At 38.8% G+C, this 27,356-nt stretch overlaps 1 protein-coding gene across 3 annotated transcripts in view; it reads right to left on the minus strand.

Moving 5' to 3' along the window:
- Positions 1 to 458: 458 nt before the first annotated feature.
- Positions 459 to 27,356, minus strand: part of Ccdc18 (coiled-coil domain containing 18) — a 102,893-nt gene continuing 75,995 nt past the window's right edge. For 2 of the 3 annotated variants that reach the window (XM_087584636.1, XM_087584635.1), the window contains 6 exons: positions 22,100 to 22,243; positions 18,661 to 18,864; positions 14,308 to 14,445; positions 10,056 to 10,256; positions 3,803 to 4,270; positions 459 to 646 (listed from right to left, as the gene is read on the minus strand). In XM_087584636.1, the coding sequence (XP_087440762.1) occupies positions 632 to 646; positions 3,803 to 4,270; positions 10,056 to 10,256; positions 14,308 to 14,445; positions 18,661 to 18,864; positions 22,100 to 22,243 (1,170 nt within the window). In that variant the 3' untranslated portion in view covers positions 459 to 631. Of the gene's footprint in view, positions 647 to 3,802; positions 4,271 to 7,261; positions 7,370 to 10,055; positions 10,257 to 14,307; positions 14,446 to 18,660; positions 18,865 to 22,099; positions 22,244 to 27,356 lie in introns of all 3 variants that reach the window. The other variant, XM_087584634.1, reaches the window with a different exon arrangement.

The following is a 27,356-nucleotide window of genomic DNA, read 5'->3' on the forward strand; positions in this document are numbered from 1 at the left end:
CAGGAACACTGGCTCCTCTTCCCGAGGAGCTCGGTCTGACTCTCAGACCCTCGTGGTGACCAGTAGCATATTACGGGCTTCAGTGCTCAACGCTTAGTGCTAGCCATATATAAAAGGAGCTACTAACCCAAAACTACTGCCTAATACTTGCCGTGACTAGCTTTCTTTAGAACATATGATTCTACCATGTTAAATAATTCTATTTAAAAACAAAATAATACCATATCTACTTCATCAGGCTATTTTGAGGATTAAAGGAGTTTTAAAATTTATCATGGAACAATTTGTAAATTCATAAAAATATTAATACAAGCAAATATTTTAAAAATAGCAGAAAATATAATAGTATGACTAAAAGTGCTAGATGTACTTTTAGATATTTTAGCTATTATTGTTATGTAAGACAAAGATGAAGAAAATAGTAATTTTCATAAAAAATAATCAATAAATTGACTTAATTTTTAGCACAAATACAATTATATTTTAGAAGGCTTTCTTTAAAATATTAAAATATAAAAATTTATTCAAAAATAATAAAGTAACAGCTTCTATGAAATATTCACTACATACATATAATAAACAGCACAGTACCAACAATTCCATTTTTCATGACATAGACATCTTCTTTTAATTATAATTTTCCTCCCTAGAATAATAAAAAACAATAGATTAATATTATGAATATTAAAATCATTGATTTATCATTAAAATCTACCATAACATTCAAGCATAAAATTTAAATATAAAGTGGAAAATACTTAACCAATTGGAAAAAAAATGAGAAAATGTCAATAATATGCTACATGGTTAAAAAATGCAAGTTTGGGGTTGGGGATTTAGCTCAGTGATAGAACGCTTGCCTAGCAAGCGCAAGGCCCTGGGTTCGGTCCCCAGCTCCGAAAAAAAAAAAAAAGGAAAAAAGAAAAAACATGCAAGTTTGGAGATTATATAGAAGCAAACAGTTAAACCAAGTTTTAAGCTCCCAGCAAGGGCCATAAACTACAGATGCAGGGGCTGAAGAGAGGGCTAAGCAGTTGAAAGACCGGGGTTTGACTCCCGGCACTCTTGTCTGGAGCCTCACAAGTGTCTATAACTCCACCTCCAGGAGATCCTGTGCTTTCCTCTGGACTCTGAAGGCACACGTACTCACTTGTGCATAAACCCACATGAAGAAATAGTCAGACATTAATGTCACATTATGGTTTACACTAATATACACAGTAAATGAGGGCAAACTGCTTATACAGATGAAGCAAAAAGTAAAAGAGAAATATTTGTAACAGACATAGAAAAGAAGAAAGACACAGGAAAGACTTGAGTTTTAAAAATATAGGTCAAATCTTCCCATACCTTGAATTTGACATGGACTATATATTCATGTTCCTATATATTTTCTTGTTCTCTTGCTTCATTTTTTTTTCTATTTCTGTTTTCCTTTTAGGAATTCTGTCACTTCTCATAATCAAATTTTGTAAACTACCGGTTTTGGAAGTAGGATGTATATGAGTAATATTTAATAAGTTCCTAATAGATTCTTAGTCGACTTCTAGGTAGATGATACCAGCTGATTTATATTTTACATGGCTATCCATCTAGTAAGTCTACTAAACTTTCCTGGGAGGGTGGTATGTTTGTACTTTTCTACTCTTTAAGTTAACTACTTCATGTAGTTTTCTTATTTTTTTTTTCCTGAGACAGGGCTTCTCTATATAGCTCTGGCTCTCTTGGAAACTCATTCTGTAAAACAGGCTAACCTTGAACTCACAGAGATCCACCTGCTTCTTGCTCCCTGCTAGGATTAAAGGCATGCTAGTTTTCTTGCTCTTAAACCTCTAATACCTGGCACAGTGCATGCCTTTAATCTTAGCATTTAAGAGGTGGAAGTAGTTGGGTCTCTGTGAGTTGGATGCCAGCCAGGGCTTGCATTCTGAAACTGTAAAAATCACAAACAAACAAACACCAACGCAAACCAAAACAACAACAAAACCACATCAAGTATCTCTTACCTTACCCTGACTTAGATAATAACCTTGTTTATTTTTTCACAAAGAGAAAATGGATAAAGAAACTTCTCTCCCACAAAACCCTTCCGCTGTTTCTTTTTATGTCCATATAACTGGTCTTCCTTTTCACTGAGGTAAATGAACTGTGCTCCCGTGTCTTTTACATAAGACCAACTCTTCTGCTTCTCTATAATCATTTTTAAGTCTACTTTTAATATGTTTCTCTTATCTGTTCTCTGGGCTAAATTACCATTTTCCCATGTCTTCTGGATTATTCCTACCAAGTCACAAAACGTTTATCTCTTAATAAAAAAACGACAAGAGACCACCCCTTTAGTACTGTCTTACTTCTTTACTGTTTATCAGAATAGAATCTTGGTGTTGCCTCTCTTTACCAAGCTTTCACCCCTATTCCCGCTCACAGGCTGTCGCACAGAGGCCGTCGACAGCCTCCACAGTAACACATGTGGCAGTCGAAATCGCTCTTTGCTTCATTTAGCACCATAGGCACCACTCATCTCCTTAGGTTTTGTATTTAGCATGGCTTGTGAACTATTATACTCTCTTGTTTTCTTTGTTTTTCAGTTAACTATATTGAAATCTTCAGTCTCCATCCCTACCCCATCCCCACCACCCTGTCTTTCAGTTTCTCTCTTTCTCAGATGGGGTCTTACTGTATAGTCCTGGCTGGTCTAGAACTCAGAGATCTACCTTGCTTCTTTCAAAAAAGGTTGTCTGTGTTTGGTTGGTTTGTTGTCCATTTTTGTTTGTTTTTTGTTTATTTTTGAGACAATATCTCATGCAGCTCAGAATGGCCTAGAAGTTACTCAATCATAAATTTCTAATCCTAGTAATAATAATCATGTATATTATCATTATAATATAATCCCACACGGGTGAATGCCTAGTGTATGCAGTATGAACTCAGAACATCAGGCACAGTCGGCAGACACTGTCCCAACTGAGCTATATTTCCCATCCTAGATTCTTCAATTTCTTGAATGCTTAAAGCACTGCAGATATAATTGTTTCTATCTCAGTTTATCCCACTGATGTAACCAGGCAGTACAGCTCTAAATATCACCTATACGCTGATAATATCTAAATTTTAAACTTCAGTTTCAGAAACCCAATTGTTCATAATATCTCTGTAGTGGGGGGTTTTGCGTGTCAGCTTGACACAGGCTGGAGTTATCACAGAGGAAGGAGCCTCCCTTGTGGAAATGCCTCCATGAGACCCAGCTGTAAGGCATTTTCTCAATTAGTGATCAAGGGGGGAGGGCCCAGCCCAATGTGGGTGGTGCCATCCCTGGGCTAGTGGTCCTGGGTTCTATAAGAAAGCAAGCTGAGCAGGTCAGGGGAAGCAAGCCAGTAAGCAGCACCCTTCCATGGCCTCTGCATCAGCTCCTGCCTCCAGGTTCCTGCCCTGTGTGAGTTCCAGTCCTGACTTCTTTTGGTGATGAACAGCAATGTGGGAGTATAAACTGCATAAACCCTTTCCTCCCCAACTTGCTTCTTCGTTATGATGTTTTGTGCAGGAAAACTGACTAAGGAAATCTCCAAGCTACTATGCAAATATTCCCAATCTGAGGAAGTCTGGAACTTCTGGGCCCAAACATTTTGGATAAGGGAAAGTCAATCTCTATGGATTTTCTCCCCAAAGTAATAAAATTATATTCACTGAATAAAAACTGTAACTTTTGGGGGGAGGAGGATTTCCAACGTAACAATCTTCCTGTTTCTGTCTCTCAGTGCTGAGATTACAAATTAATTTATCTGGCGATATGTAAAGTACATGCCTGACTTAAACCAGTGGCTGCCTGCAGAGGAGGCTTTTTCAGCAGTCTCACTTCTCTGTTGATGTATCTCAGCATTCCACTAAGAGTACTGAAGTCATTGCTTTCAGAACCATCATCTTCTAGGCTATACGGGAGAGGTTTATATGATTCCGAATGGGTTACAGGTAGGTCTTTATGATCACTTTCTAGTGCTGAAGGATGCTCTAATTGCATTTTCTTTAAGTCCTGCAGCAGTTCTTCAGAGAGATCGTCATTATCATGACTTTTGAAACTAAGATCACTGGCACTAATAGAGCGGCGTAGTTTTCTGCATTTGAGAAGTGAAATCTGAGGGTGTTTGGCAGACTTCGGATCTTGAACATGAGGTACAATTTCTGTTAGAGCTGTAAATGGAGCTGTTAGAAACTTGGCTTCTCCTGTCTTTTCATGTCCAGAAATTTTGGCTTGCAATCTGGTTAATTCTGATTCCTGTAGAAAAATTGGTACATAGAGAGCATGCTCAATATATTTCTGTTTAATAAACTACTTATAAAATCACAGACTCTTAGACATCATCTTTGTTAACCTGTCTCACTATGAGAAATTTTATTTTTTTAAATTACTTTTATTTTTGTACAGTCCAGTTGTTACTGACTCCCAGTCTGGAAGAATGGGAACTTTTGAAATAACAGTTCTTGAGAATTTTACAATAACAGTTCTTGAGAATTTTACAAGAACAGTTCTTGAGAATTTTACAAGTGTCGTTCAAACCTTCTTCTACTACAGATAATTGCATTTTGTGAAAATTAAATATTTTTATTTGAAAATTGCTCCCAATACGCTAAGGAATTTCACAAAACCCAGGCTTTCCTTAAAGAATATTTAAATGTTAAAGATTTCAATCTTATATCTTAATCTAACATGGATATACATAAAAGGACTGACTACTTTTAGAATTTATAACAAAAGTAAGTACATATTGGCGATTGTCTTAGTTATGTTTCTATTGCTGTGGCAAAGCACCATGACCAAGGCAGTTTATAGAGGAAAGCATTCAATGGGGCTGACATTTCAGAAGGTCAGTCCATTCTCATCACGGTGGGAAAGCATTACAGCAGCAGGCAGGAGAAGTAGCTGGGAGCTTACATCTGATCCACAAGCATGAGCAAAGAAAGAAGCTAATTGGAAATGGCATGGACTTTTGAAACCTCACAGCCCAATCCCACTGACTTATTTCCTCCAAGATGGCCACATCTCTTAATCCTTTCTATCAGTTCCACTAACCTGGAATCAAATATTCAAACATATGAGCCTATAGAGACCATTCTTATTCAAACCTCTGCATTCCACTTCCTGGCCCCCAAAGGCTTATGGCCACAGCACAATGCAAAAGCCCAACTTCAAAAGACTCACAGTCTCAACAGTTTTAAAGTCGAAATCTCTTCTGAAACTAAAGGCAATCTCTTAACTGCACTCCCTATAAAATCAAAAAGCAATTATACTTCTAGTATACAATGGCATAGAAAAATACATTACCATTCTAAAAGGAACGAATGAGGGCATGGTGAGGAAACACTAGACTGAAGGAAGAACAAAATCCAACAGGGCAAACTCTAAATCCTGTCAAAGGCTTAGATGGCTTCACCCTTAACAACTTGGTTGACTGCAGCACACTTTCCTCCTGACAGTCATCCCTCTGCTCTAGTACCTCCAACATCTTAGTGTCTCCAACACAATGCTGGCCCCAAGCAAGGATCCCATGTCACATGCCGAGCCTCTGAGGTTTCCTTAACCTGAAGGGAGATTCCACAACCCCTTTATTCCTGTATTCTTCATGACTCACAGCCAGAACCATATGGTGGAACTGGCTCACCCCTTGTTCTATATGCATAAGCTTTGAGTTGTTGCTCATTGGGAATAGATACTTCCTAAGCCCTTTTCACAAGTTGCAGGGTTACCTGGGTGGGGTTTCACCTCCAGGCAACAATCTCTTTATTTCATTTCTTATGTCTTTCATATAAATTTTGGTTCCAACATTAAATTTCCTGGTGCTCATTTTCTCCTCAAACTACATCATTTTTGTTCTTGTTCTTGTAGGTCAGCGTTAAGAGTGGTCACTGATAAAGGAGGTGACAAAGTCAACATCTGGTTGTCTTGAAATCTCTGCCAACAGAATTAGCTTCAAACTCTTCAATTAGCTTCAGGTAGAATTTTAGGACAAGAGCAAAGAGGAGCCACAGTCTTTGCCAAAATATCACAAAAATGATCTCTAGCTCAATTGCCAATATTATTTCTCTTAGAAACCTCTTGAATAGGGCCTCCACAGTCTACAATAGTATCAGTACTACTGTCTTTCAAGTTCATACTAGGATGATATATTAAACCCGCTTATAAGGTTCAACCACTTTTCCAGCCCAAAGTCTCAAATTCTTCAACATTTCTCAAAACAAACAAACCACCTACCCACCAGCATTTTCAGGCCTGTTATAGCAATCACACTCCCTGGCACAAACTTCTGCTTTAGCTACTTTTCTACTGCTGTGACACAATAACTATGACCAAGACTATTTATAGAAGAAAGGATTTAATGGGAGCTTACAGCTTTAGAGGGTGAGTCTATGACAATCATGGTGCAGAGCACAGCAGTAGATAGTCATGGTGCTAGACCAGTAGCTTAAATTCTGATTCACACCTCGACCAGGGGTTCAACCTAAGATCTCATACATGCTGGTCATCACTGACCCCAAGCAGTAGGAATATTATCTTAATAAAAGCACCAATAATCTCTCTCTCTCTCTCTCTCTCTCTCTCTCTCTCTTCTCTCTCTCTCTCTCTCTTCTTTCTTTCTTTCTTTCTTTCTTTCTTTCTTTCTTTCTTTCTTTCTTTCTTTCCTTTTTTGCATAAGTCCAGGCACTTCCTCTTTTATTCAGATTGGACAAGGCAACCCAGTAGGAGGAAAGGGTGCCAAAGGCAGGCAACAGAGTCAGAGACAATCCCTGCTCCCACTATTGGGAGTCCCACAAGAAGACCAAGCTACACAGCTATTAGATATGTGTGGAGGGCCTAGGTGAGTCTCATATATGCTCCCTAGTTGGCTGTTCAGTCTTTGTGAGCCTCTGAAAGTCCCTGTGAGCCCAGGTTACTTGATTCTGTGGGTTTTCTTGTGTCCCTGATCCCTCTGGCTCCTACAATCATTCCTCCCCCTCTTCCACAGGATTCGCCAAGCTCCTCCTTGTTTGGCTGATTTTAAGCTGTACTATAGAGCAACAGTAATAAAAACTGTATAGTATTCATATATGAACATACAGGTTGATCAGTGGCATCGAACAAAGCCCCTGCAGTAAATCCACACACTTAGACACTTGATTTTTCACAAAGAAGTCAAAATTATACAATGAAAAAGAGAAAACATCTTCAGCAAATGACGCTAGTCTAACTGGATGTAGGCATGTAGAAGAATGCAAATAAATACACACTTACCACCCTGCATAAGTGGATCAAAGATCTCAGCATAAAGCAGGATACACTGAACCTCATAGAAGAGAAAGTGGGGGAAGTCTTGAACTCATAGGTACAGGAGACAACTTCCTGAACAGAACACCAATAGCACAGGCACTAAGATCAACATTAATAAATGCAACTCATGAAACCAAAGCTTCTGTAAGACAAAGGACACTGCTAATTGGATAAAATGCCAGTGTTTGGAATGGGAAAGTATTTTTACTAAATCCACAACTGATTGAGGACTAATATCCAAAATATATAAAGAACTCAAGAAACTAGATAGCAAAAGAACAAATAATATAATTAAAAGAGGAGTACAGATCTAAACAGAAAATTATCAATAGAAGAAACTCAAATGGCTGAGGACACTTAAAGAAATGTTCACCATCCTCAGCCATCAGAGAAAACAAATCAAACAACTCTGAGACTCCGTCTTATGCCTGTCAGAACGGGGAGGAAAAAATCACAAGTGGCAGCTAACGCTGGCGAGGAGGTGGGACAAGGGGAACACTTCTTGTTTGCTGGTGGTAGTGTAAACTTGTATAGTCACTTTGAAAATCAATATGACAGTTCCCTCAAACACTGGGAATCGACTGACCTCAAGGTCCGCTACACTACTCTTGGACATATACCCAAAGCATACTCCATACTACCACAAGGACATTTCCTCAGCTACGTTCATAGCAGCTTTATTTGTAGTTGCCAGAAACTGGAAACAATTTAGATACTCTTCACCTGAAGAGTAGATAAAGAAAACACAGTCCATTTACACAATGGACTATTACTCAGCTGCAAAAACCAATGATATCATGAAATTTGCAGTCAAGTGAATGGAACTAGAAAAGATTATCCTGAGTGAGGTAATCTAGACCCAGAAAGAGAAACATGGCATGTACTCACTTATGAGTGGATTATTAACCTTAAAGTAAAGAATAATTGTGCTGCAATCCACAGGGGCAGAGAGGCTAAGTAACAAGGAAGGCTCAGGATGTCGGGGGAAGATGCATGAATATCACCGTAAAGGGAAATAGAATAAACATCTCAGGTGGCTGGGGGTTGGAGGGGTCTGGATTGGAGGATGGTGATGGGAACAGGAGGGATCAGGTGGGGAAAGGAAGGAGGGAGAGAGTACTGGGAGAGACAACTGTAATCAGAGAGGGAGCATTCTTGGACAAGCCAGAAATCTAGGGCAATGGAAACTCCCAGAAATCCATAAGGGTAACCCTATCTAAGACTTCTAGCAATGAGGAGACATGGAGCCTGAACTGGCCTGATCTTATAACTAGGCAAGACTTCCAATGGAAGGGCTGAGATACTAGTGCAGCCATAAAACCTTTGACCTGTAATTTGTCATGCCTACAAGATGTGTTGGGCAAATGTGGCAAGAACATGTGGAAGTGGCCAACTGGTCCATCTTGAGATCCATGCCCTGAGATGAAGTCCAACCCTGACACTACTTGGAAGACCAGGACCTAGAGGCTGAATGCCCAGAGACCTAGTATAGAACCATTCATGACTGGCAAAAAAAAAAAAAAAAAAAAAAAAAAAAAAGGCAATGAAATGATTCCTACTGATATTCTGCTATACTCAGATTGGTGCCCAGCCCAATGGTCACCAGAGACACTTCATCCACCAACTGATGGGAACAGATGCAGACAGTATGTTCATTCTTTTTTTGTTTTCAAAAAAAGATTTATTTATTTATCTTATGTATGTGAGTTCACTGTCACTGTCTTCAGACACACCAAAAGAGGGTATGGGATCACATTACAGATGGTTGTGAGCCACCATGTGGTTGCTGGGAATTGAACTCAGGACCTCTGGAAGAGCAGTCAGTGCTCTAACCACTGAGCCATCTCTCCAGCCCTAGGATGTTCATTCTTAACACACAAACACATACAAAGTGGTTAGCCTAAGTAGTCCATTAATACAGATGTCTAAATCCAGAGCATCCTGTATGTTACACACAAACTCAGTCCCTGACCTATTTTACCAACTCCTACATATAACTTTAGATCATGTCTATTCATCTGTATATATAAGTAATATAAAAGTAAACTATTACTGAGAAAGAATGTTATTAAGTGAAGCATAAAACTGGAGCTATGGAGAGGGTACTAGTTGATTTTATTTTTTTGAATGACTTCTCTCTTGCTACCACTCGGTTCTTTTTAAAGGTCTTCACTGATAACTTTACCTTACGTATTAGCAGTTTTAAATGAGGATTTATGCATCCATACTGTTAATTTCAAACGCCACACAAACTGCTATAATCAAAACAGATGAACAGACAGCCTAAGCCATTTAAAAACGATATACATTTAAATCCAGTTAAGAAAAAGTCTTGAGGGGTTGGGGATTTAGCTCAGTGGTAGAGCGCTTGCCTAGCAAGCACAAGGCCCTGGGTTCGGTCCCCAGCTCCGAAAAAAAGAACAAAAAAAAAAAAAAAAAAAAAGAAAAAAAGAAAAAGTCTTGAATATAATCTAATATTTTTACCTTATAATTTTCAAAGTATATTTGTTGATTTTGAAAAAGCTTCAACTTTTTTTAAGGCACATCAAATATAAAACCTAAGAGTAAATATTATAGATAAAAGAATTTATATTTAAACATATATTTTATGGTAATGATTTATTATGTCTCATATTTCTTTTCTAATAAAGATGTATTTTATTTCAAGTCAATAATCTGTCATGAAAACTTCTATAAATAAGAAAAGGAAAATACATTTTTTCATAAATGTGTTTCATTACTTTATCTGTTTACTTACTTTAATAAGTAATGCTTCATTTGCAGCTTCAATGACTTCATTCCTGTCTTGGACTTGTTGATGCAAATTGCTCACAGTATCCTGAGCTTCTTCTAATTCTTGTTTTGCTTTTTCTAGCTGTTCATTTAGTTGTTGAACAGAAGTCTTTTGAGAGTCGGCAGAAATCTTCCACTTTGTATGGTTCTCTTGATGTGAAATCATCTTTATAATCCAAAATTATAAAAAGAAAACTGGATGGAGTTGTTTCCAACAATATTCTAATACCTGCTACTATTATTTTTCCTTAAAAGAGACTACGTGTATAGCTATATACATCTGATTTCACACTACATTCAATACTCACAGAAAAAAAGAAAAGAACACACTCACATTCACTTAATAGCTATATATCATACTTGGATTCAGAATTATATTAAGTAAATTTAAAAGAAACTTCTGAGACAACTGGAGAAATACAAGAAATGACTGTGCATGTAAAATAAAGAAATACTCTCATAGCTGGGCGTGGCAGTGCATGTTTAATCCTGGCACTCCAGGGCAAAGGCAGGTGGACCTCTTCAAGTTCCACAACAACCTGGTCTATATGGTGAGTCCCAGGACAGGGCTTATGCAGAGAGGCATAAAAAGAAGAAAAACCCAAACAACAGCAAAAAGCAACACAAAAACAAAAACCAGATGCATAAAAAAAGAAGAAAGAAAAAGAGAAAAAAGAAAGTAGAGATGGGGGACATCTCTGGCATCGAGTCATAATGTTGGTGTTGAGCAGCAGGGAACACATTAAAAATAGATAATATTGAGAATGCCATCCAGGCAGGCCTTGTGCTGTGGGCAGGAGGCACTACAATGAACACATGTGACAGAGAGGTAGGGAAGAGAAAAGCTGAGCCGTGCGTGCTGAGGAGGCAGGCAGAGCTGGGGAACTGGAGACCTGATGGCAGTGACAAGAGAGAGGCTGAGGCTGAGATGCTGTCATCGCTCAGCAGGGCCCACAGAATTGTATACAACAGCCTCGAGCTCATGCAGATACTGATCCAGCCCCCAAACCTGCCTCCCATTAGGCTATCCTGAAGTGAATGGCATGTGTCACCACCTAAGGCCATATCAAGGTCCAGTCTGTGAAGCTGCTGAGGCCATGACTGGGTCAGTGGTCCTGATACAGCCAAGGACCATGTTGATGTCTACAGCCTATGTTAGCACTACAGCCCTTGTGGATGTCCACGATGTGGGCTGCCACTAAAGCCATGTTGATGTCTGTGCATACAGGAGAGCTGGTCCTGCCCCTCACCAAGTCACAGCACATTTAGGCAGGCAGTGGAGTGAACAAAAGAAAGCTGGCCCTACTCCATGATTCAGGCTGTAGTGTGGGCATAGGAAAATTGGCCGTACCCCTCTCCAGCCACATCATGGCTTTCCTCAGTTGATGGCTTCTGGCATAGATGTGGCCAGAGAAAGGCTCATCATCCCTCTGGGTGGGACCTACAGGAATTTGACCATGCCTGCAAACTTCATGATGTCATTTTTTATGTCAGCTGAGTAATATATCACATTTTATATCAGCTGAGTAATACTTTATTGTGCAAATATATCACATTTTCGTTATCCATTATTTAGTTGACTGACATCTAGGTTGTTTCTGGTTTCTGGCTACCAAGAATGAGGTGCTATGAACACAGATGAGCAAGTGTCCTTAGCGTCTATGTCTAGGAGTGGTATAGCTGGGTTTTGCAGTAGATTCCCAGTTTTCTGAGAAACAACCACACTGATTTCCAAAGTGGCTATACAAGTTTGCACTGCCAACAGTAAAGAAGGAGTGTTCCCCTTGCTCTGTATTCTGATCTGCAAGGAGCAGGAAGAGACTATGATAGACTGGCCAGGCTTGAACATGTGAGACCTCAAAACCCAACAAGGCTACACCTCCTAATAGTGCTACTCCCTACTGACTGATGGGCACCTTTTGTTTGGTTTGGGTTTGTTTGTTTGTTTGTTTGTTTTTCATGACAGGGTTTCTCTGTGTAGCTTTGGCTGACCTAACTCACTCTGTAGACTAGACTAGGGAAGCCACTTTTATTCAAACCACCACACAAGGCATTCAACACCCTCTTCTGGCATCCTCATGCACTGCACACATGTGGGACACAGACATTCAGGCAAAACACCCATATACATAAAATTAAAATAAAAACTGAAAATTTCTTTTTAAACTGTACCTATAATGCTGTATCTTCTTGTTTGAATTATATATTTACTTATTTTTTAGGGTTTTTAAAGACACGGTCTCATGTAGCCCAATCTGGTTTCAGGGCCTTGCTGTATAGCCAAGAATGACCTTTAACTTCTGTTTCTCTCAAATGCTGAGATTAAAGGCATGTGCAAATGTGCCTGGCTCAGCCCCCTCATTGTATGTAGAAACAATAGACACACTTTAAAAATAAATTTTTGGGGGCTGGGGATTTAGCTCAGTGGTAGAGCGCTTACCTAGGAAGCGCAAGGCCCTGGGTTCGGTCCCCAGCTCCGAAAAAAAGAACCAAAAAAAAAAATAATAAAATAAAATAAATTTTTGTTAACAATCAAAAGGAAAACTATTTTATCTAAATTATATATTTTGTAATATTTAAAACGTATTTACTAAAAACACTAAAACGTCTTTTAAAAATATTTATTTTTATAAGAAATACTCAAGTTAATAATAAAAAAAATATTTATTTTTAACTGTGTGTGTGTGTGTGTGTGTGTGTGTGTGTGTGTTTAAGACAGTAAATACACCAGAGGCATAGACATGCTAGAGCTAGAGTTATAGGTAGTTGTCAACCACTAATATAGGTGCTGGGAATCAAATCTGGGTCCTGGAAGATCAACTAGGCTCTTAACTGCTGAGTTATCTCTCCAACCTTAAAGACTATTTTATTTTCTAAGTTTATGTGTATGAGTATTTTGCTGCATGTAGGCCTGGTACCCATGGAGGTCAGAAGAGCATATCAGATCCCCTTGGAACTGTTGTTACAGTCAGTGGTGGTGAGCTGCTGTATGTGGGTGCTGTGAAATGAACCTGAATCCTCTACAAGAGCATCATTCTAGCTGAGCTCCAGCTCCTAGAACCATTTAAAAAAATTATGAACTATCTGCATATAATTAATTTTAGCTAATTTATACAATTAATAGCTTAAGATGGGTAACTGTAGACAACAGATTAGAAAATATGAACAGTTAATGACAAATATTGAGATGGACAATAGTTGCCCTAAAGATTACAAAACATATGGATTCAGCTTGAAAATGTGTTTCATTTGCAGACACTATGTTTTAAAGAGATCTGAATATAAATGCATTTAAATAAGACACAGTTACAAGTCCCCTTTCCCCATCCCCAGTGCCTCACAAATGGTTACTAAACTTTCAATAAGAGTTTAATGCAAAGGTAGGAATATTAGCACACATCTTCAATCCCAGCACTCAGCAGGCAGAGACAAGTGGATCTCTGTGAGTTTGAGGCCTGCCTGGTCTTCACAGAGAGTTCCACAATAGACAGAGTTACACAGTGAACACTGTTCCTAAGGGAAAAGGTGTAATTCAAATAAATGCCTTTTTAGCCTTTGTTTTACAGAAAATAAAAATGCTTTCTTAGCACCAAACTCATATTATTTAGAACAATGATTTTGGGTAATATTTTCAAATGTTTTAAAAGAAGAAAAACATTCTAGTTAGTAATATTGTTCATTTTAATAAAGGTTCAGAATATATTGATAAAATGGCTATAGTGTTGCTTCTCTAGCTATCAGAACAGATGTTAAAAATTACCAAGTACTGTATTTTCACATCACATAAAATGGTTTATATCTATAATATGTAAGCAAGTTCTACGATCAATAATATTGAGTCAGTCTTTAACCTCAGAACTTCACACATAGTAATTAATTGATTCCTAATGACAGTCCTATGAGATAACTATTATCATTATATACATCTTGGAGAGGTTAAATAACTTATTAAATTATTTAGATATGAAACAGAATTTGGCCTCAGGAACTAGACCTCTTACCTCTAGAGCACAACAGCCTTTTAAGTACAAGAACAGTAAGGGTAGGGATATTCCTACCTTAAAATTTACCTTAAAATGAAGATCGCAATGTATCATAATTACACTACAATTGCATTAAAGATTACAATGAACACTTCAAAAACCAGACTCATACTTTCATCCTAGTAACTCAATTCAGTAGTGGGGACTACTGATACAAATTTAATTTTTCTTTACCTCCATATGATAAGCTTCTTTCAGAGATTCTACTTCTGAAGATAATTTCTTTATTTCTGCTTGCATTCTTGCTTCTAAATGAGCTTCACGTACTTGAGAAGCCCCTAGTTCTTCAGCCAAACGATTTCCATGAGCTTCCTTAAAAATGACACATTAAATAAAAGTAATGTAGCTAGTTTATTTAGTTTATCACAGCTACATCAGCTGAGTACCTGAATGGAAACAAGCTAGTCTCTATGTAAAACACTTTCTTATATACAGTACACTTTTGATTAGAGACATGTCAGAGATGACCAAAAGAAGTACATTATATTCTACACAAGTGGATGAGTCAATCCTTCCTTGAAACAAAATAACATAAAATGCTGAATCTTGGCAAATAATTATCTCCACTTTGGCAGATAAGAACCTGCTCTCAGGTGTGTCTGTGCATTTTTTTCTCACCATATAAATTATTTGCTTTTATAAGAATGATTTGTATTTTTTTAATCTGTAGGAGTTTTTTTTTCTGAATATGTATACATACATACACGCACACATATGCATATGTACAATTTTTGTGCCTGGTACGCCAAAACAGAGTGTTGGATCCCCTGGAACCAGAGCTCAGATAGTTGTGAGACAGATAGTTGTTAGCCACCATGTTGATGCTGGGAATTAAAGCCAGGACCTCTAAAGAGCAGCCAAGTAGGCAGTGCTTTTAACTGCTGAACCATCTGTCTAGCTTGACTTATATTTCTATTCAAACCTACTCAGTGTATTAATGCAAGTTGTGATTATGATTTTAATTACGAGACTTTACTACATGCAGTGGTCTCCCCTTGAGTGAAAGACGTTTGTTCTGCTGCTTTACTTTCTGCAGTTTCAGCAACCTGCAGTCAACCGCAGTCCAAAGATAATAAATGTGAAATTACAGAAATAACAATTTATAACAATTTATAGTTTTAATATTGTGGCCTATGATGAGCAGCATGATGAAATCTTGTATCTCTTGTCCAGTCCCCACAGCATGAATCACCTGTTTGTCCAGCATAGCTACTATGATAATAACTGTGTTCCAGGAACCCTCCTTTGACTTAATAATGGCCCAGAAGGCCCATCTCAAAGAATACAGTATATGTGTGTAGAGCTCAGCATACATCTACTAAAGGTCTTTGAAATGTACATTTCTCATAGAAAAGAGGAAACACTAATGAAATATGCATGGAAATATTTTAAAGTAAGAACTAAGTTAAAAGTTTTGAAACAACTCAAACAAGAGTCACAAACATCTGCTACCCATTCAGAATCAGTCAAAACTAATAAAAACTACTTGGGAAATGACAGATGCATTGCCCCAACAATAACAAAAAAACAAGATATTCTATTATTTTAATTCTCCCTCTAATTGAAAAAAACTAAAGTAACTAGAGAATGGTCTATGAGTATTGTATTACAGCTCTGAGGAGAAAGGAATCCTGGTGGTCGGGAGCCGAGAATACCAGTCACAACAGACAGCAAACCTCGGGCAACAGATTTATTGGGAGGAAAACACCCAGGAGGGTGGTTGCCTCTGCTTGGGGAAGAAGCAGCAGAGGACTGAGCAGACAGACTTTGTGACCTTAAATGAAGACCTTAATCATGGATGTGGTGGTGGGAGAAGCTTTCCAGGGTAAAGATTTCAAAGGCAGGAATTGGCAGGACTTTAGGACCAGAATTTGAGCTTTGTTCTCTGTGTGCCAAGGGCTGGGTCAGCCATTAAGGCAATTACTGTTCCATGGGTCGAATCTGGTGGTTGGAGGTCTTCAGGGGAGGACCTGGCCATTCATGTGAGTTGAGGAACTACAAATATGACTTATGTAAAAAAACTAAATAAAATTCTACAGATTATTCATAAAAAAATCCAGGTCTGACCCAAACCAGAAGACAAACATGAATCTATAATTAGTTTGGGATAAAATGTAACATTTTAAAACTTGCATTTTAAGTAATCTCCTATTTAAACTCACTTTGAAATTAAGTGATCTTAGTTTATCAAATAAAAGCAATTATACTAAATTCAGACATTATCAATGAAGAACATAAATGAGATAAAAGTAGACACCTTCCCTTTTTTAAGTAAACATCCCAGTATCTGTTATATTGCTAATAAATATTCCTACATATTCTTAATTGCTCTAATAATCCAGAAAAATGAATAAAAATACAGCTAAGCCGAACAAAAACTAAAGGTAAAATTGTTTTTACTACATTTCTATGATGAATTATTAAGTGTAAGAGAAAGCAGAAAAGAAACAAGAACTTCCAAATTAAAAATAAAATTTTTTCTCAAGGTCTAAATAATTAAAGGAAAATCCACCTAAATTCTCTTTAAAGAATTTACTAACTTCTGAAAGAATACATTTTTTATTAATACTCTTGATTTTTAATAGTACTTTACCATCATAAAGCTTCTGAAATGAAGTTTTTATAAAAGTTAGAAATTTTGACAGTTTTTAATTTAGAAGATGGCTCAAACACTTGAACATCTAAAGTGCTATATAACTCAATTTATTAAGAACTAGTAGGACCAGACTTCATTTTTAAAGGGTTTTTATTATAAAATATTATAAAGAATTTAAAACCTAAGTATAATACTGTAGGTTGATGTCATTATGCAGATGAAGGCAGGTACAGGATAGAATGAAACCTGTCATTGGAAGAAAAAGAAGAATGGGTGGGAGAAAAGTTTTAGAGAGGCAGAGGAGACCGGGGCAAGGAAGAGGCAGCCAAGAGAACATGGGGGCAGATATTAAGATTCCTCTCTGCATATATTACAGGTTGTTATGACTATTCTTAAGGGATGGATGTGTACAGGATTTTGTGTTGTCTACATGGGCAAATTATATCTTATTTAGGTGGGCAGTGTATATCATTATCAATTGTTTGTAAGTTTATTGGGTAGATGTATTGTGGATTGAGAATCTAACATGTAAATCTGATTGTTGGGTTAGTTTGTTGTTGAGTCTTGATTTTACCGGGTAGCTAGAACCAGAGAGTTAGTGGCTAGCAGAGAGCCGACAGGAGAGACACTAACCAGAGATGAATTAGCACTAGTTCCAATGGCCAGTTGGAGCCTGAACTAGCGACCGCCAAGGTATGTGCAGGAACCGGTTCCACCACTTTTTTATTTTTACCACAACACAATACTATTAACTTTTTATTTAAAAAATTGTAGTAACATGTACCTAACATGAAAGTGACTATTTTTAAATAGTATCCCACAATGTAGCACAGGTTAGCCTCAAACGAGAACTTCCCATTCTTTGGATGACTATGTGCTAGGATTACAGATGTGGACTACCACACCTGGTTTTACTATTTTAACCATTTTTACGCGGACAGTTTGGTGACATGAAACACATCATGATGTATGTTCATAGAGACTGAAAAGTAACTGAGACAACTGTAGTGGGAACTAGAAAACATTTTTCATAAAAAATCAAGATGGTTTACTACACAGTAATTATATCAAATATATACTTCTATTTTATTGCTGTTGTGGTATTTGTCTTAGTTAGGGTTTTACTTCTGTGAAGAAACACCATGACAAGGCAACTCTTATAAAGGACAACATTTAATTGGGGCTGGCTTACAGTCTCAGAGGTTCAGTCCTTGTCATCATAGCAGGAAGCATGACAGCATGCAGGCATGACCATAGAGAAGCACCTGACCTGAGAGTTAGTTCTACATCTTGATCAAAGGCAGTCAGGAGAAGACTGACTTCCAGGCAGCTAGGAGGAGGGGCTCAAAGCCCATGACCACGATGACATACTTGCTACAATGAGACCACACCCAGTCCAAGGCTACACCTCCTAGTGCCACTAGCTGGACCAAGCATATTCGAACCACCACAGTAATGTTAGAGTTTAAAGTTAGAAAAGTCTCTGAATTAATAAAATGTCAAAACAATTTATATGTAAATAGTTTCTAGTATGTATTGTGCCAAATACACCCAACCAATTACATTCTCTCACTTCTACTTCCTCTTCCCCAGGCACCCCTTCTTTCCTACTAGTCTCTTTTTGCTCCAAGATTCCACATATTACAATAATCGCGTGATCACTTAAAAAAGAACATTCAAACTGTAGACCACACAGTACAAAGTAAAAAGGCTCAAACTGGGGGCTGGGGATTTAGCTCAGTGGTAGAGCGCTTGCCTAGGAAGCGCAAGGCCCTGGGTTCTGTCCCCAGCTCCGAAAAAAAGAACCAAAAAAAAAAAAAAAAAAAAAAAAAAGTCTCAAACTGTTGGCTTAGTGATGAGCATTATTGTCTTCCTTCTTTTAAAAAGGAATTAAAATTTTAAAATGCTTCAGTAATACAGAATGGGTTTACCTTCTCTCTAGAGAGTTGCTTTACATCCTCCAGTTCACCAGTGAGCCTTTCTATTTCTCTCTGTGCTTGGACTTCTTGGCGACGGGTCTCCACCAGTTCTGAATGAGTGCTCTGCATCTGCTCCTGGGTTAGCCTCAATTCTTGCCCCAAATCAATGACCTCCTTGTACTGGGTGGCAATGTACTCTTCCTGTTCTTTCATAACCTTAAAAGCACAAGATATTTGTGGGTTTCACAATGAAATTTATAGTTATAAAATATACACTTAAGATTTACTTGTTTTTATTAAAAGAATTCCCCTAAAAGTATTATGTCTTTATGAAATCTACAATAAAATGTGCATGTACCAATCTAAGTTAATGAAGGGAGTGGTGCTGATTCCCTAATTGGTTCTTGATTGTGTCAATAAAGAAGGCCTGTAGCCAATTGCTGGATAGAAGGAACAGATGGGACTTCTGGATCCCAGGAGAAGGAAAATGAGACCCAGGGAATGGGCGGGATCTTTTTGGCCAGGCTTTGGAAGGAGAAGCATGAGACAACCCTGTAAGATCTTGGGGAAGCTAGAACCAGGCCCCTGCCACCAACGAGGCTGGCTGCTGTAAGCTAGCTGATAAGGTTAGGCCAGGAGATTCAGTGTCCAGCAATTGTGCTATCTGGCAAATTCTAAAATAATAAAGCTGTCTAGAGTGTTTTTCATCTGAGGAGCAAAGGTGAGCAGAGAAAGAGAGAAGCCGGGGAAGTAGTTGGTGCCTTGGCGAAGTTTGGGAAAGGTCAGGGTGCAGGCTAAGCTCCCGGGAAGGCGGCAGCAAGTGTTTAAAATTACATGCAACAAGTTAATATTTTGAAAAGCATTAATCATAATAAAATGACAAATCTCTAACAAAGTGGGAACTTTTTTCACTCTAGGGATTAAGTCCAGGGCCTCAACACACTGAGCAAGTACTCTGCCACCGAGAGACATCCCCAACTGCTTTTTAAAAACGGTATTTGTGAGACAGTTACCCAGACTTGTCTCAAACTGTAGTCTTCCCGTCTCACCATTCTGATTAGCTAGCATTTTTTTTTAAAAGATTTTAGTTATATGAGTACACTGTTGCTAGCTGTCCTCAGACACACCAGAAGAGGGCATCAGATCCCATAACAGATGGTTGTGAGCCACCATGTGGCTGCTGGGATTTGAACTCAGGACCTCGGGAAGAGCAGTCAGTGCTCTTAACCGCTGAGCCATCTTCTAATTAGCTAGCATGTACACTCACTGGAAGAACTTCATTTACTCATATGTCTTAGTGGGGGATCTTGCCCAGGCTACCTTAAAAGACATAGAGCAGTCTGGGCTAACCTTCAACCAGAGATCCTTCTTTCTGAGTCTCCAGAATAGAGAAATATGTTACCAGCTTAGAAATATTCTTACTGAAATATGCTGCATGACTTTAATATATGTAAGTTATATAACCCTTTATCATAAAATAGATGGTATATATAACATTTCTGAAACTATATCAAATACTATGGCCAGAAAAACACACACACAGAAATACCCAATATCTTAACATTTGATTATCCAAAGCAACTGGGTCTCACAGAAACAAGGTGACAGGAGGTAAGTGTGCAGCTCATGTGGTAGGGAGCTTGACTAGCATTCTTACAAGTCTTGGTTCTCTCCTCAGCATATTAAACCAAGCATGGTTGAGTACACAATGCAATCCTAGGGTTTGGGGGGAGGAGGAATCAGGACGAGAGTTTAAGGACATCTTTTACTACACAGGGACTTCAAAACTAGTCTGGGCTATGTAAGAACTTGTCAAAAAAAAACAATCAAAAAAACAAACAACAACAACAACCACCACCAAGGATCCTTGAGCATCCTGAGAAATGACCTCTTGAGGAATAACACCCAAGGTTGTTTTCAGGCTTTACATACATGAGTGCATACTCTTAAGGTAGGTGGGCAGGTAGACAGACAGACAGACAGACAGACAGATGATAGACAGATGGTAGATATGATAGGTAGACAGATGATAGATACATAGGCAGACAGATGGTAGATAGACAGACAGACAGACAGATGATAGATAGACAGACAGATAAATATTGGCATAGAATATGGAATTAAAATTCACAATTAATCTACACAGCTGGGTGGTGAATTCTCTATGAAGGTGAAACTTGTCACCAGCTATTACTCTCTCTGAAATTATTAAATTAATCATTTAAATTCCTAGCAAAGGACATAAGCATTTCTTATCTGGAAATCCAAAATCCAGAATACTTAAAAAAAAAAAAAAGCAAACAATTTTGTGAGTTTTAATTTGACAGAGGTAGAAAGTTCCAAACTGTAAAAGTGTTATTAAAAAATAGTCTATAAATTATCTTCAGAGAGATACATATATGATAAATATGAAACAGGAATTCATTCAGAAACTCAAAATACTACCTAAAAACCTTTTGGATAATCAATTTGTACTGCTCCTTAGGGAAAAAAAACCCCAATGCAAAGTCAGTTCTAATTCAGCACAACAAGGCAGGTCAAAGGTAAAAAGCCAGTACCTGGGCCCTGGTATTGGGCATGGAGGCCCAGGATATAAATGAGTACAATTACCTATGCAGATACTTTTTAGGAGTCCACTGGTAAGGAACAAACATGACAAGAGCATTAATCATTTCCAAATTTGCTCTTACAGACTCTGCTTAGGTTATGTTTATAATTAACTCAATAAATGCTAACTTATGCTTACTATATAATAATAGACAGTTCTGGGTGTTTAGTACACAGGAATGAAAAAGGAGACAAAGTGACCACCCTAAATTCTATAGGGAGAGACATAATCTAACCTAATAATTACTGTGATATTATAACAATTGAGTTTTTGACAATGAAAAAAGTTACGTGTATTAGAGCTCACAGAAACAAATCCACACTTTTAAAAGTGTTGAATAGATTCGACAGTCGATATACATGAAAGTAATATAAAGTCATCAAATCACTATGTTCCTCTGGCAACATGGTGTATGTAGTTGAAATAATGCTGTTTTTATTTTTCAGCTTCTGGGTGAAGTTCAAGTTCCTTTAACTTGTTAGTTCTGTATCTCTAATTCTACTGCACAGCATATTTATACTGAATAAGTATTCAACTGATACAAAAGTATGTACTGTGGATTTACTATGTCCTTGCCCATATCAAAGCCAGAATAATCAAAAATTTTAAAAGTCAAAAGGACTAATAGACACAAAGAATTAGTTTTAAAACACTGAGGGGTTGGGGATTTAGCTCAGTGGTAGAATGCTTGCCTAGCAAGCGCAAGGCCTGGGTTCGGTCCCCAGCTCTGAAAAAAAAAAAAAAAAAAAGAACAAAACACTGAGAGCGCAGTGTCTGATTCAAACCAAGGTGTTGAAGCACAGTCATTGCATTACTTCCCAGTGTGGAGAACACGTCACTTACACTTTCCATTTCTTTCATCCTCTGCTGGGTTCTTTCTATTTCCTTCTTCAGTTGTGATATCTCCTGTTCATTCTGGAGCATTATAAACTCCTTTTCTCGAAGCTGTTCTTTGGCATTTTGCAACTTTTCATTTAAACTTTCTGCCTGAATTTCAAACAGATAACCATTATTAACACAACTAAGAAAATATAATTCACTCATAGTTGTGTTCTAAATGAAATGTTAAGCACTTCTGTCTAAAATATCTAAAAGTAGACAGAACATAGCCATAATCCCATCATTTTAGAGGTTGAGGCAGAAGGGTAAAAAGTTCAAAACCAGGTTAGACTATACAGCAAGACCCTACCACAAAAATAACAACAACAAAAAGCTAAAATTAAAGTAGAAAAATACATATTTTTCTGGAGAACACGTGTGCATGAGAGAGAGATGGCTAAGTGGTTAAAGCACTCACAGCTTTGCCAGGGACCAAAGCTCAGTTCCTAGTACCCATGTGGCATCTCACAAACGTATGTAACTCTAGCTGTGGGGGACTAGGTGCCCTCTTCTGGACTCTTGAGGATACACAATGCATAAACACAGGCAAGCAAAACACCCACTCACATAAAACACAACTAAATGTCTAGTTTAAACTGTACTTTTTTGGCTGGGTGTGATGGTGCACACCTTTAATCCCAGCACCTGGGAGGCAAAGTAAAATATATGTATGTAAGTTTGAACCCAGCCTGGTCTGCCAATCAAGTTCAGAACAGCCAAGGACACACAGAGAAATCCTGTCTCAAAAAACCAAAAAAGGTATTTTTTAAGACAAGCATAATTTATAAGTATATGAATTATATTTAATGAGATGGTTATATATTTTATGCTCACTTAAAATCCACTAAACAATGAATATCTAAATCATAATTCTTCCTTTAGTTAGCAAACACAATAATGGGTCCATAGGTCATTTTAATACAGGCAGTCTTAAACTTTGCTAATTCACACTCACTCTTAATATCCCTGGTGACTCCTTGGCTACTTTCTATTCTAAACTGTGTCTTTAGATTTATTTTCTGTGTATGAGAATTTGGCTGCATGTATCTTTGTACCACATGCTTGCGAGGTGCCCACAGATCCTCTGAAACTGTGGGTACTGAGAACCAAACCTGGGTCCTCTAACAGAACATTTCTCCAGTGTCATAATTCCTCTGTGAAACTGATTCTGTCTATCAGATAAACAAGCAATACTTGCTTTTCTCTTTGTGGCTTTATTTCCCATGCCATAAGGGTTTCCACCCATTTTCCTACCGATGATGATGGAATGAAAAAATGAAAACAAAAACAAAAGAGGCAGAAATCATGTAGAGTAAGCTATGAAGTTAAAAACTGAGCAAACATAGAAATAATAACTATGTTAAATAAAGGAAAGGAAGAGGAACAGTGAGAAAAGAAGCCATCTTAAAAGGAAAAATATTAGAAACAATGAGGAGAGCAGGAGATAAAAATTCTAATCATACAGCAAAAATGTAAACAAAATTAGAGGATAATCTAATGTAAATCTAAAAACTGCATGAGCTGTTTTTTACAATTAGATAAAGATAATGTGGAAAGTATAATTACCGGGGACAGCATCCTTCTGCTTTCCATCGGCACCCCAGAGCTGACCCTGTGCCAAGCTCTCCAGACCCAAATCCCGCTGGGAGAGAGTTGGTCTCCCAGGAGTGCTGACAGAGCTGAGAGCACAGGGAAGACCACCACTTCTGCTCAGATCCCTGCCCAAGAGAGATCTGCCCAGAGCCCTCAGGGCACAGGAACCAAGGAACAGCCAGGGACAGGATCGTTCAGGTTTCTACCTGTGTCCTGGAGCTGATCCTGTGCCACAGTTCATACCCAAATTCTGCCCAGAGAGAGCTAGTCTCCCAGGAGTGAGTGATAACACACAGGCTTACTGGAGGGACGAGCCACAGTCAGAGACAGGAAGACCAGCAAGCACCAACGATAACCAGATGGTGACAGACAAGTGCAAGAACCTAAGCAACAGACACCAAGGCCCCTTGGCATCATCAGAGCCCAGTTCTCCCACCACAGCAAACACTGGAGACCCCAACACACTGGAAGAGCAAGATTCTGACTTAAAATCACATTTTAAATCACAGATGACTTTAAGAAGGAGATAAATAACTCTCTTATAGAAATACAGGACAACATAGGTAAACAGAAGCCCTTAAAGAGGAAACACAAAAATCCCTTAAAGAATTACAGGAAAACACAAACAAACATATGAAGTAATTGAACAAAACCATCCAGGATCTAAAAATGGAAATAGAAACAATAAAGAAATCACAAAGAGAGTCATCCCTGGAGATAAAAAACCTAGGAAAGAGATCAGGAGTCATAGATACAAGAAGAATCACCAACAGAATACAAGAGATGGAAGAGAGAATCTCAGGGGCAGAAGATACCACAGAAAACATTGACACCATAGTTAAAGGAAATGCAAAATGCAAAAAGCTCCTAAACCAAAACACCCAGGAAATCCAGGACACAATGAGCTAAGGATAATAGGTACAGAAGAGAGGGGAGATTCCCAACTTAAAGGGCCAGTAAATATCTTCAACAAAGTTATAGAAGAAAACTCCTCTAACCTAAAGAGATGCCCATGAACATACAAGAAGCCTATAGAATCTCCAAATAGATTAGACCAGAAAATAAATTCCTCCCATCACATAATATTCAAAACTCCAAATGCACAAAATAAAGAAAGAATATTAAAAGCAGTAAGGGAAAAAAGTCAAGTAACACATAAAGGCAGACCTATCAGAATTACACCAGACTTCTCACCAGAGACTATGAAAGCCAGAAGATCCTGGGCAGATGTCATAAAGACACAAATGAGAGAACACAAATGCCAGCCCAAGGGTACTATATCCAGCAAATATATACAAAGAACTCAAGAAGAGCCAAATAACCCTATTAAAAGAATGGGGTACAGAGCTAAACAATTCTTAGCTGAGGGAATACCAAATGGCTGAGAAGTACCTAAAGAAATGCTCAACATCCTTAGTCATCAGGGAAAGGCAAATCAAAACAACCCTGAGATTCCACCTCACACCAGTCAGAATTGAAAAACTCAGGTGATCGCAGATGCTGGCGAGGATGTGGAGAAACAGAAACATTCCTCCATTGTTGGTGTGATTGCAAGCTGGTACAACCACTCTGGAAAGCAGTCTTGTGGTTCCTCAGAAAAGTGGACATAGTGCTACCCGAGGACCCAGCTACACCACTCCTGGGCATATACCCAAAAGATGCTCCAACATACAACAAAGACACATGTTCCACTATGTTCATAGCAGCCTTATTTATAATAGCCAGAAGCTGGAAGCAACCCAGATGCCCTTCAACAGAGGATGGATACAGAAAATGTGGTACATCTACACGATGGAGTACTGTAACATAGCTATCAAAAACAATGACTTCGTGAAATTCATAGGCAAATGGATGGAACTAGAAAATATCATCCTGAGTGAGGTAACCCAGTCACAAAGAACACGCATGGTATGCACTCACTCACTGATAAGTGGATATTAACCTAAAAGCTCAAAATACCCAAGATACAATTCATAGACAACATGAAGCTCAAGAAGAAGGAAGACCAAAGTGTGGATGTTTCAGTCCCTCTTAAAAGGGGAAACAAGGCAGAGAGCCCCTGGGCAGCACCCCACGAGCGAACCTGAGCCTCGGGACCACAGGTAAGACCAAATTTTCTGCTGCAAGAAAGCTGCCTGGTGAGCTTGGGACACGGAAGCAGAATTTCTCTAGGAGGCACGGTCTGTGTTTACCGGAAGTCCCACACCCGCGGATCCCGGCCCCGCAGCAGCTCTCTGCTCCCAGACCCGGTGAGAGAGAGACCCAACCGCCTGGTCAGGTGGGCACTCCTGAGGCTGCAGAGCGGAAGAGACCACCAACACTGCTCACCCCTGCCCACATCCCTGGCCCAAGAGGAAACTGTATAAGGCCTCTGGGCTCCCGTGGGGGAGGGCCTAGGAGCGGCAGGACTTCTGCGCCTGAGACACCGCCGGAACCTGAAAGAAACAGACCGGATAAACAGTTCTCTGCACCCAAATCCCGTGGGAGGGAGAGCTAAACCTTCAGAGAAGCAGACAAACCTGGGAAACCAGAAGAGACTGCTCCCTGCACACACATCTCGGACGCCAGAGGAAAAAGCCAAAGACCATCTGGAACCCTGGTGCACTGAAGCTCCCGGAAGGGGCGGCACAGGTCTTCCTGGTTGCTGCCGCTGCAGAGAGCCCCTGGGCAGCACCCCACGAGCGAACCTGAGCCTCGGGACCACAGGTAAGACCAAATTTTCTGCTGCAAGAAAGCTGCCTGGTGAACTCAAGACACAGGCCCACAGGAACAGCTGAAGACCTGTAGAGAGGAAAAACTACACGCCCGAAAGCAGAACACACTGTCCCCATAACTGACTGAAAGAGAGGAAAACAGGTCTACAGCACTCCTGACACACAGGCTTATAGGTCAGTCTAGCCACTGTCAGAAATAGCAGAACAAAGTAACACTAGAGATAATCTGATGGCGAGAGGCAAGCGCAGGAACCCAAGCAACAGAAGCCAAGACTGCATGCCATCATCGGAGCCCAATTCTCCCACCAAAACAAACATGGAATATCCAAACACACCAGAAAAGCAAGATCTAGTTTCAAAATCATATTTGATCATGATGCTGGAGGACTTCAAGAAAGACATGAACACACTTAGGGAAACACAGGAAATCATTAATAAACAAGTAGAGGCCTACAGAGAGGAATGGCAAAAATCCCTGAAAGAATTCCAGGAAAACACAATCAAACAGATGAAGGAATTAAAAATGGAAATAGAAGCAATCAAGAAAGAACACATGGAAACAACCCTGGATATAGAAAACCAAAAGAAGAGACAAGGAGCTGTAGATACAACCTTCACCAACAGAATACAAGAGATGGAAGAGAGAATCTCAGGAGCAGAAGATTCCATAGAAATCATTGACTCAACTGTCAAAGATAATGTAAAGCGGAAAAAGCTACTGGTCCAAAACATACAGGAAATCCAGGACTCAATGAGAAGATCAAACCTAAGGATAATAGGTATAGAAGAGAGTGAAGACTCCCAGCTCAAAGGACCAGTAAATATCTTCAACAAAATCATAGAAGAAAACTTCCCTAACCTAAAAAAAGAGATACCCATAGGCATACAAGAAGCCTACAGAACTCCAAATAGAT

The sequence above is a fragment of the Rattus norvegicus genome, chromosome 14 (genome assembly GCF_021556685.1).
Source record: "Rattus norvegicus strain SHRSP/BbbUtx chromosome 14, alternate assembly SHRSP_T2T, whole genome shotgun sequence".
Lineage (NCBI taxonomy): Eukaryota > Metazoa > Chordata > Mammalia > Rodentia > Muridae > Rattus > Rattus norvegicus.